Genomic DNA, 11,396 nt, shown 5'->3' on the forward strand with positions numbered 1-11,396 from the left:
AGTGGCGGTCAATTTGCATATTATATCTTTATTAGATAGTATAATTCATTCTCTCATTTAATCCTCATAATAACTTCATAAGCAGGTGCTAATAATATTGTTAATTTTACAGGAAAAAATAGAAACAGGTAAATTAAATAATTTGTATAATGCCATGTCTTTAACTCACAACTAAATGGCAGAGTCAGTACTCAAACCTGTTTCATTTGACTCAATTCTGTACTCTCAGCCTCTAATCCTATCTAATAAAGAGGTAATATGCAAATTGACCATCACTCCAACACACAAGATGGCTGCCCCATGTGGACACAAGATGGCCAGCAGGGGAAGGCAGTTGTGGGCAACCAGGCCAGCAGGGGAGGGCAGTTGGGGGCGACCAGGCCTGGAGGGGAGGGCAGTTAGGGGTGACTGGGCCAGCAGGGGAGGGCAGTTAGGAGCAACCAGGATGGCAAGGAAGGGAAGTTAAGGGTGACCAGGCCTGAAGGGGAGGGCAGTTGGGGGCAACCAGGCCTGCAGGGGAGGGCAGTTGGGGGTGACCAGGCCTGCAGGGGAGGACAGTTAGGGGTGACCGGGCCAGTAGCGGAGGGCAGTTGGGGGTGACCAGGCCTGCAGGGGAGGACAGTTAGGGGCGACCAGGCTTGGAGGGGAGGGCAGTTGGGGGTGACCTGGTTGGCAGGGGAGGGCAGTTAGGGACAATCGGGCCAGCAGGGGATCAGTTAGGCGTCGATCAGGCTGGCAAGCAGAAGCGGTAGGGGCAATCAGGCAGGCAGGCAGGCAGGCAGGCGAACGGTTGGGAGTCTGTAGTCCTGGCTTGTGAGAGGGATGTCCAACTTCCCTTTTAGGCCCGAACCCAGTGGGATTCGGGCCTAAACGGGCAGTCGGACATCCCTCAAGGGGTCCCAGATTGGAGATGGTGCAGGCTGGGCTGAGGGACACCCCCCCCCCCCATGCACAAATTTCGTGCCCAGGCCTCTAGTTAGTTTTATAAAGTTGAAATTATGATATCATGTATACTATTTCATATTTTTAAACCATTCACATCTTTAAAAAATTAAAAAGCATTAATGTATAATGTTGAACCATTTTATGTAAATCATTCAAAAACATTATTGTTACAAGATATGTAATAGTTCATAATGTATCTAATCATTTCCTTTTGTTTGAACTTAATATTAGTGTAAATGAATCTTTCCCCATTTTTTTGAGCATGTCTTTAATTATGTTTTAGACTAAATTGCTACAAATTAAAATGGTGGGAACTGAGAATGAAATATTTAAAGTTCTTGATAAAAACAAGCAAGCTGCTTCCCAGAAAGTCTACCAACTCATACTCTCTCCAGAAATGTTTGAAAGTGTTTATTTCACCTCACACTCATTATTTATTACTAGAAGCCCGTTGCACGAAGTTTCGTGCAATAGACCTTCCTTCACCTGGCTGCCGGCACCAAGTTTTCCGCCAGCAGCAGTTTTCCTCTGGCCACCCGTCGATCGGAGTGCCTCCCGCCAGCACGATCGGCCACCCCGAGAGGAACTCCAATCAGGAGGCGCTCTGATCAGCGGGTGGCCAGAGGAAAACTGCTGCTCGCGGAAAACTGGTGCCGGCAGCCACACAATCGGCCACCCCGAGTTCCGCCACCAGCGTCTTCCGCCAGCTCCATCGGTCCTCCCGCAGTGCCGGCCGTTGGGGCCGGCAGGAGGAACGGGGGGCGGGGACTGGTGAGTCCCCGCCCCCTGCTCTTTCTATCAGCCCAATTGGCCACCCCGAGTCCCGCCCCCAGCCTGCCGCCGGCCCAATCGTGGGCGTAGCGGAGTGATGGTTATTTGCATACTTCCCTTTTATTAGGTAGGATATTTATTTTGAAAAATTTCAAGCTGATTTTTTTTTCATTTTATTTTTTATTTCTTTCATTTGCTAGTATATTGATAAAAATCCTGCCCTCCTTTTTTCCTATGGGGATACAGGAAAAAATTTCATTCATTAATTTTCTCATCAATGTTTCTTGATCATCTGTAGTGTGGCATTCTCAGTTACCAGCAAGTGGAAAATGAAATTTGGGTGCTACTGAGCTTAGTCACGTGAGAAAGGCAGATACTAAAAAGTAAACAAAATATAACTGTATAAATTATAACATTTTATAACCAATCAAATAAAATTATATGATAAACAAAAGCTCAGTGATTTATAAAATGAAGTAGTAATCAGCGATTTATCTCAAGTGGAGTTTTATCCTTCTGAACAATATTCTGGTCCATCAGATGATGAAGCTCATTTTCTCCAGTGAAAGGTTTTCTTGTTTGCTTTGAACACCATTTCTGAAACTCCTGCACAGAGACCGTAGTCATTAGTGAAATTAATTTCCACTGAAAACACACGCAGGCAATAAAATTGCATCTAAATTTCTAAAAGTCTGAATTACAGATTTCAACCAAATTCTCTTAAAGGTACATTATGAAAATCATTTATTTTATAATTTTTAAAAATAAGTTGCCAATTTGGGAGCTGAAATTGTGACTGCACAATACTAGTATACTTCATGTACCTTCCTGCCACAAATGTAAAGTGACCCGAGGACCTTAGATGCTGTGGAGCCATCATAGCAGAAGACAGCCAGCCAGCGCCCCTGCCCTGTCGTTTGGTTCCCCCTGAGCTCTGCTTCCCGAAGGCCTGTGATGACAGTGAGGGGACAGAGTGAGGAGGAGGACCAGAGTGGAGAGAAGAAAAGTCTTCTCCTGGGAGTGCTCCCCGCCTTCTCACTTTCAGCTCATTTCTACTCCTTTTCAGGCTGCTGCTCCTGCCCCCGACCCCCTTATCCCTCCACACATCACCCCAGGCTTCACCGAGCTCAGGACCGCTGCCCCAGGCTGCGGCAAGGCATCCGGAAACCCATTCTGAAGGGGTTTTAGCCCTCTCGTGTTTGAACCCTGAGAGACAACTTTCAGATCCTTAAATTCTCCTAATTTGAGTTCCAAGGCAGATATTATCTGTATTTCAAGAGTCATCTGGAGATTACTGATTCTCTTGAGAGCCTAGTGCAAGATTTTAATCTCTCTCAATCAGGCATAAATGGTTTTTGTTGCCTGACGCAGAAACCACTGTGGGCATTAGAGGCTGAAAACAACATACTGGCCAGACAACTAGAAATATAAACTTCCACTAATAATAAAAATAATAATAACAACAACATCAACAACACACTAACAATACCAGTAATGGTCAACACTTATTTATCACTTACAGTGTGGCATGCATTACACTAAGAGATTTCATGTGTGAAACATTTGATCCTCACACAGTCCTAGGAAGGAGACATCGTTATACCTGTTGTTCGGATGAGGAGATTGAGCCACAGAGAGTAACCTGCTCGAGGCCTCACTGCACTGCCTAAGGCCGCGGTGAGCTCAGAGGTGAGCCTCTGCAGGCCCAGTGCTGGCCTCCCTCCGCTGAGAACTGCACGGAGGACACGCCCCGCTGCCTGGTAACAGCCTTCAAAGCCGGGACAGGAAATGTCAGGATTGGGACAATATGCTTTAATGAATCTAATGAATATATTATAATGTAATAAATGTCTTCATGTTTCATTCAACACATATTTATTGGGTACTTGATATGTATCAGGCAGTGATGTAGAAAAATTCCTACCCTAGTGGGATTTAAACCTAAATTGCCACATTCAAATAATTGTATTACCCAATATGGAAAATAGAGAAATATTCACTAATAATAAACCACCTCAACATAGCTACTACTATAATTTTGAATATGTTTTTCTAATCTTTTCCCCATGAGTATATTTGTTTTTACCTAACTTATTGATATGCATACAATTTCATTTAAAATATATTAGAAAAGCAAAGCTGTTCATTTTTAAAAACTATTTTATTTATCATTTATTAGATTTTTTATGGTATTATATTTTACATGTTGTTTTTTTAAACATAGCACTTGGAGAGTGCTTCATAAGAATCATATATATACAGTAATTTTAAACTTTTATATTCACGGACTAGTACTCTCTTTTCTTAAAATTTAATTATAGTCCATTGCTTTTTTTTATATCCAATTACTGAATATAATATGAGGCTAGGCAGGCAAGACCAAAGTATTATCCAAGAAAAGAAAATCCTGATTGAGTGATTAACCAGTGATGGAATGATTAGATTTCATTAACTATGTGTGTGTGTATATATATATTTAAGCCTAAGCAACTAACGACCAAAGGATCTAATGACCAGTCGACCGGTTGCTATGATGCACACTGACCACCAGGGGGAAGATGCTCAGCACAGGAGCTGCCCCCTGGTGGTCAGTGTGATCCCACAGCCAACCTCCCTCAATGTGGTCCCTCATCCCAGCCGGCCGGCCTCCCTGATTGGCTCTGATTGCCGGCCTAGCCAAGGGACCCCACCCGTGCCTGAATTTGTGCACCAGGCCTCTAGTTACATTATATTTATCACATCTTCTAGTGGAGGCATCATTATTGTTATCATTGGAGAACATGACATTACAACTTTAATCATTTAATTTTTTGTACACATTTTCATAATGTCTAAACTTCCAATTTTCTATATTCTGTTTGGTTTCCTTTGCATCAAGTTTCTGTCCAGTTCCTAGTACAAATGAAACTAATCTAACCATACTTTATGTCCAATAAACCTATTAAAGTTCCCAAACAAAATGCAGACATTTTACCTGTTTTCCAACCAGTGTTATGAATGAATGTGTTTCCAAAGGCGTTGTATCCCAGCTCTGGAATTTAAGTTTCTTCTGATTCACGTTTACTTGTGTAAGATCTTCATCAATGTTGACAGGTGATTGTTTGGGGCTATAACATGTTGGCTATTTCTGTCTCCAATTTCCTTGATTTAGTGCTCCCAAAAAAGGAAAGGGTAAGGAGTTAGTTTCATAAATTACCTTGCAAAAGCTTACTGTTATATTAGAGTCAATCCATTACATTAAAATATGTACAATTGTAGAAAAAGTGAACACATCTTTGAACCAATTCATAGAACAACTCTGCCTAGATTTAGGTTCTGGGTTTTACTATGAGACACTATAAGAAGAGGCCTATCGAACTGAAACCAAAATGCAGGTTCAGCTGCCTGCCCCAGGGAAAGCCAAACTCCTGAGACAGATGTTGGTGCAAAAGGAAAGAGGTTTATTCAGGTGCCACGTGCTGTGAGAAGGGTGGACTTCTGTCTCAGACCATTCCCCCTTCCTGCTCAAGGCTGGGGGTCTTATAGGGATAGGGATGGGAGGGCTTTTTTCTATCCAGTTATCTTTCTAGCTTTTGGTGCCCTGGGCCCACTCCATTCATCTTTCTATTCATCTTTCATGCTCAGTGTAAGAATCTCCACCCGCCATCTTGGCCAGTGGAGGAGACTCCCCCATGCTCCCTGACTGTCTGCAGTAACAGAGCAACCACATCAAGCGCAGAGATCAACAAGCTTTCTTTAGCCATCACACACATCTAAATCAACAAAGAGTCCGTCTTAGCCCGCCCAGGGTTCCAGATTGAAAGGTGTGCAGGTGATAATGCGGACTTCCTTCAGACCTCTCCTCCCTGTCATTAAATGATGTGGCTTAATTTCCATCTGCCCAGAGTCTTATTCATAAAAACATAATCACCAGCACATCCTTGAACTATCTCTTTCATCCCCCTCACCCCATTTTATGTGGTCACAAGACCTACCAGGTTTGATTGTTAAGAAAAATAAAACAGGGCTTTCTATAAAGATTGTGGCTTATAGTGAAGTGCATGCCCGCTCACCGGTTCCACAGAATGAATAGTCCTCTAACCCAATAGTGTGCTGTGCTGACTTCATTGCACCCCTATCTAAAACCATGAACCATCTCTCATAACCTATGTCACTGGACCTTATGTAGCTAGCACCCTGGTATCAAATATTTAGGAATCATGTCAGAAAACCACATATGAAATTGATCAAGCTTCCTAAACCATGAAGAGGTCTTGTTGCTCTCCCCACCCACCCCATGACAGGCCTCCCCTTCTAAAAAGGAGGAAAAGGCTCTGGGATTAGGTAACTCTGTGATTAATGTCATGACCTTTTAATTTGTGTGATTCCAAATGAGTCCACTGTGATTGAAGAGTCAGGGTTCAGACTGAAGGCAATGCAGGCAGATGAACTGCAGGACGTTTCTGTAGTGTTTGCTGTTAAGTAACCTCACTGAAAGGCAGGAAACTACCTGTGGAACGATGAGAGGGAAACAGAGTGAGATTCTTTACTTTGTTGCTGCAGGCTGGCTATCACCGATGATATAGCAAATACAGAACCAAAAAAGCCCTGGAAGTGACTCCGTGGTTTGAGGAAAGGAACCTGTCGTAGAATAGCTCGGAACGTGCCTTAGAGGCCCTGTGAACTCCCCTGTGCTCATCAACTTCCTTCTTCTCCCATAACTGAGGAGCCAGGCTCTCACAGGAAGGAAGCAATGGCACAGAGGTGATGCGGGTTTTCTGACAGTCACACCACCATCGCGTATGCCCCCAAGGTTTCCTGTCCACACACTTATTATTGACTAGAGGCCCAGTGCATGATTGAATCATGCACGTGTAGGGTCCCCTACACGCTTTCGCTTTTGATCGTGGGGGAGCTGGGTGCCTGTCCACTGTGCACCAAGCCTTTCGGAAGCCTCCGGCGCGGTGGAGGCTTCCGAAAGGCCTGGTGCCGGAGCAGACAGGCACCCAGCTCCCCCACTTTTGATGGTGTGCAGCGGGATGTGAGCTCGCTGCCCCAGAGGCCCCTTCTGTCCGCAGCACAGCCATGGCGCAGACACGAGCTCAGCGTCCTACCGGCCCAATCGGCTACCCCGGCCACCCCGAGTCCCGCCCCCTGCGCCTCCCTCTGGCCCAATCATGGGTGTAGCAGAGTGATGGTAATTTACATATTACCTTTTTATTAGGTAGGATATGGGGCTGACTCTTGGCTCTGTTTCCTACTTTTGATGAAAAGACCAGACATTCAGAGTTGACGTCTGAGACACAGGGATCACCTTATATCATTCTATCTGTGATAGGACTTGTGATAAAATTTCCTACAGAATTGTTTTATTGCTTTGGTTAAAGAGCATGCTGCCTATAAGACCAAAGATTCTGGTTTAATCCCCGTACAGAACCACCAGTTCCTCCTTTCCGTATACACATATGATGGGATTGTTTCTTAAATCAGATCTCCTCCGTTCGTGCTACTGCTCACATGCAGGGACTAAGAAAAAGATATGGGCCCAGCCAGTGTGTCTCAGTAGATGAACCAGGATGTAACCGTTTGATTCTCGGTCAGGGCACATGTTCAGGGTGCAGGCTTGATTCTGGGTGGGGGGCGAGCAGGAGGCAACCGATCAATCATTGATGTTTCTATCTCTCTTACCCTCTCCCATCCTCTATGAAATAATAAAAAATATATTTTAAAAAGAAAAAGCTGTGGGAAGATACCATAAATCTATTGCTTCAGGTGGGAAGCTTATATTTTGTATTATCTCTGGATCCCATCAAAACTTAATTCTAATGAAAGCAGCTTTCATTTATTCATTTGTTCATACATGCATCAACTATTTAATGAAGTGCCTAGTGTGAGATAGAAAATAAATCTGTTGCAAAAGATTCAAAGATGAATAAAACAGCATCCATCATCAAAGACCACATGTTCTAGCAAGAAACCAAAATGTATCAAGTGTGAATTATAATACAATCTGATAAGTATGACAGCAGAGATGTGCATGAGGTATTCCAAGGATATAAAAGAGTTGTACCTAATCCAGATGGGATAAGAGATGACGAAGACTTTTGAATGACAAGATATCTGAGAAAAGTCTTAAATGATGGGCACGGAATATCAAATTGAAGGTGGGGAAGGAAGTCAGGGCCAGAGGAATCAAGGAGAGAAGAGCATGAGCACAGAATGGCTATTTGGGAACACAGCAGGAAGTTCCATGTGCTGATACTGAAAATGCAAGGCAGGGAGGGGAGAGGAGTGGGTAGGGCGAGCAGATCTTGAGGATTCACATGCCAGAACAAGGGGTTTGAACTTCTGGTGGGCTATTGAAGAGACTTAAGTTGCAGGTACTCCTCAACTGGGCTCATATGTCCCTCACCCTCAAACGCTGCCTGCCCCCCACACACAGACCCCTGAGGTGTGGCCCTCTGACCTGATGTAGGACCAGCAGGTGAAGTTCACCTGAAGGGGCTAAGCCTCTTCCCAGCGGAGCAAAGTCCATGGTTACACAGTTTGCGGAGGAAGGTGTCCTAATTTGCGGAGATTTGAGATAGAATTGGTCGGTGGCTCTTATGAATCCCTGGGCAGATGCCCCAGCTGCCCGAGCACAGGCACCCTTGCTCTGAGCAGGCGCCTCCACACACAGTCCTGGCTCCTCCAAAGTGAGAGGGGCCCCCACCTTGGGGGATGGAGGCAGGTGTTTGACTGAGAGTAGACATTTCTCTGTAAAAATGTCTGGTGCTGCTGAAACCGGTTTGGCTCAGTGGATAGAGCGTCAGCCTGCGGACTGAAAGGTCCCAGGTTCGATTCTGGTCAAGGGCATGTACATTGGTTGCGGGCACATCCCCAGTAGGGGGTGTGCAGGAGGCAGCTGATCGATGTTTCTCTCTCATTGATGTTTCTAACTCTCTATCTCTCTCCCTTCCTCTCTGTAAAAAATCAATAAAATATATTTTTTAAAAATGTCTGGTCCTCCAGAGCACTACTGTTTGGGTCCGGGGGTGCCCAAGGACTCAGTGTGAAGGGGGGCCCGTAAGCCTATCCGGCCATTGCAGTGTGTGCTGTCCCCATCACTGGATAGCTGGGCTGCTAGTGATCTGATGGCATGTGGTGACACGGTGGCCTCTCGTCACAGGTGAGACATTTCCCTGTGAGGGCCCACCTGTGTGTGGGCCAGGCGGGCCCCAGTTGTACTGATGGAAAGTGGGAATAGCAGGCCCTCCCGTCAGGGGAGGGATGTTGGACCCGCCCATCGCATCACCCGCATTCTGCACAGGTGGTCCCGGGGCTTGGAAAGAAAGTTGCAACCACAAGTGGGACCTGCATGGATAATGGAGGCCGCGCAGCCAGGAAAGCCCTGGAGGTCTGAGGAAAGGTGGAGACAGACGTGTCTCGCGACATACCTTCATTCTCCACGGTGGCGGCTGCTGCAAGTGCAGGAGGTTTCCCATGTCCAGGCGGGCCGGGCCGCAGGGGCACTGATGGCCAGTGTCAACACTAGCGCCTCCATCTGGGACTGGGGTACCCGCCCCGTCACCACACCGCCTGTGTAATCACAGGTGGGCTCCGGGGGTCGGAGTTCAGGTGGAACCAGCAGTGTATGCGCGCACTGGGTGATGCCTGCTCCTCCTCCTCCTCAGCAGCCAGGCTGCGGCCAGATGGTCCCTGGTCTTATGGCCACAGGGAGATGGAGAAGCCGTGCTGCGCGCCTTCCTCGGTCCATCTCTAACGTGGGTGCTCTGGATGCTGGGGATGAGTGGGCCTGGGGTGGACATACGGACCCCAGGGCTCCCACCATCCACGGAGCCGCAGGACCCATAACCACAGTGGGCCTGCCGGGGTACCAGTGGTAAGCATCTCGGTGGCAATGCGCACGCCATGAGAGAGGGCCCCTTCTGGGGCCAGGAGGAGTCCCTCAGGGGGCTGAGGGTGGTTGGGGCCAGTGGAACGGCCTGCGGAGGGCAGCAGGCCTTCAGGGCAGGTGGGCGGGTGGGGGGCCCGCAGGGGCCCTGTGCTCCACACTGTACTGGATTTGGTAAACTGGCGGGAATCTCCCGCTGGAGTCCGGGTAAGTTATGATGGTGCAAGCATAGCAAGGGGGAGTGGTGTCCATTTCAATGTCCTCATCATCCGAGGTCGGCTGCGAGGTGACACCTTCCTTCCCCCCGGCTGTGATGGGAGCGGCCACCTGCCCGGTGTGAGTGGCCAGGGGCAGGGGGTCTGCCCTCGCTGGGCCAGGAGGGGAGGACGCAGGGGCAGACCGAGTGGCACCGCAGGCAGCCCCGGCCTCTGTGTCAGCGCCCAGGATTGACTCACCTGCAAGGCAGGGCAACTTGGGCGGCGGGGGCAGCTCCCCTCGGTCCCACCGCAGCGGGGGCAGCGGGAGCTGGAGAGGCAGGGGCCGGGGTCTCTTGCAGGGCTTCCTGGCGGCAGAGGCCGGGGGCGGGTCGCTCCTTGCTGGCTTTGGAGCCTCCGTCTCCTGGCACAAAGGTAGTGACGCGGGGCCGCTGGGCGGGCGGTCTCCCCGCAGCACTCCCTCTGCGGGCCTCTGCGGCCGCAGGAGGCAGCCTGGGCTTGGGCCGGGCTGCAGAGCAGGCGGGGCGCCGCCCGCAGGGCCGCCTGAGCTGGCGACCACCGGGCCTCCGCGGGAGCAGCGCCTGGGAGACAGCGGGGCGCTCCCGCTCCGGCCGCCCTGTGGGCGCTGGGCCCTGAGGGCCAGAGGCCCGGGGCTGCTCCGGCCGGAAGGGAGGACGCCCGTGGTCTCCGGGGTCCTGGATGTGAGCGGGGGGTCCCCAGCGCTGTAGGGGCTGTCCTGGGCACCCTGTCCCTCCCTCGGTACCGGATGGTCTGGGTTCTGTGCCCGCCCTTCTGGGCACTCTTCTTGGACCTTCACCTCCGGGTCCTGTGGGCAAGGAGGCGGGACGGTACCGGCTGGTCTGGGCTTCCCAGCCTGGACTTCCTGCCCGGGGAGAGCAGGCCTGCCCCGTGGAGGAGGGATGTAGACGGTCCTGGGGTCACGGAAACACAGCCTGGGCCTCCTTGGGGGGTCCTTCCACCTCACCAAGGGGAGGACCCCCGGAGCGGAGCGCCTGGTCTGGGGGGGAGCGCACGGCCTTCTCCCCGCGGTGTGGCAGCCAGAGGCTGCAGGGGCAGGGCCCCGGGGGAGGAGCCGGTGCCCAGGGCCCCGGGCGGGTGCAGGAGCCGCGGGGTGGGCGCGGCCAGGCGGGGCGTCCTCCCTGCGCACCGGGAAAGCCGCCGGGCGGCGGCGGCGGATTAAAGGACGAAACCTAGAAAGCAAGTTGCCCATCGAGAGCCAGCTGTGCGCCCAGCGAGCCGAGGTCAGAGCAGAAACGGGAGAGCTTCTCCTGCGCTTCCTACTCCTCTGGGCTCTCGCACGCACTGAGCCAGCTTCATCCAGGAGCTCCGATGTCTCCATGGAAACGTCAACGGAGAGAGGTGCACGTGCCAGTCCAGTAGGGGAGGGGGGTCAAAGGGCAAGGGGCGGGGCCTCAACACTGGCCAATCCCCTTCTGACTCTCAGCACCTGGGCCTCCAGCTGCGGGGCAGGTGCTGGGCACCTGCTGGCCCTCCAGGGGGAGCCTGTTCCAGACACCGCGGCCCCGACCTGACTGGGGGCCGCACCCCCACATCCAGAGCACCCGCAGCCA

General features: G+C 50.1%; 1 protein-coding gene across 6 annotated transcripts; it reads right to left on the reverse strand.

Annotated features, from left to right (window-relative positions):
- Positions 1-1,901: 1,901 nt before the first annotated feature.
- Positions 1,902-11,098, reverse strand: LOC307110711 (nuclear pore-associated protein 1-like). Of its 6 annotated transcripts, XM_079790003.1 has the most exons (6): positions 10,045-11,098; positions 9,132-9,490; positions 4,691-6,205; positions 3,320-3,484; positions 2,541-2,665; positions 1,902-2,322 (listed from the first exon to the last, which is right to left on the reverse strand). In XM_079790003.1, exons 1-2 carry the CDS (start codon positions 11,033-11,035, stop codon positions 9,309-9,311), a joined length of 1,173 nt encoding a protein of 390 aa, XP_079646129.1. In that variant the 5' UTR covers positions 11,036-11,098; the 3' UTR covers positions 1,902-2,322; positions 2,541-2,665; positions 3,320-3,484; positions 4,691-6,205; positions 9,132-9,308. The 6 variants fall into 6 exon arrangements, with proteins under 6 accessions (XP_079646129.1, XP_079646130.1, XP_079646131.1 ...); XM_079790004.1 differs by lacking the exon at positions 3,320-3,484; XM_079790005.1 differs by lacking the exon at positions 2,541-2,665.
- Positions 11,099-11,396: the final 298 nt, after the last annotated feature.

The sequence above is a fragment of the Cnephaeus nilssonii genome (assembly GCF_951640355.1).
Source record: "Cnephaeus nilssonii genome assembly, chromosome: 14".
Taxonomy (NCBI): domain Eukaryota; kingdom Metazoa; phylum Chordata; class Mammalia; order Chiroptera; family Vespertilionidae; genus Cnephaeus; species Cnephaeus nilssonii.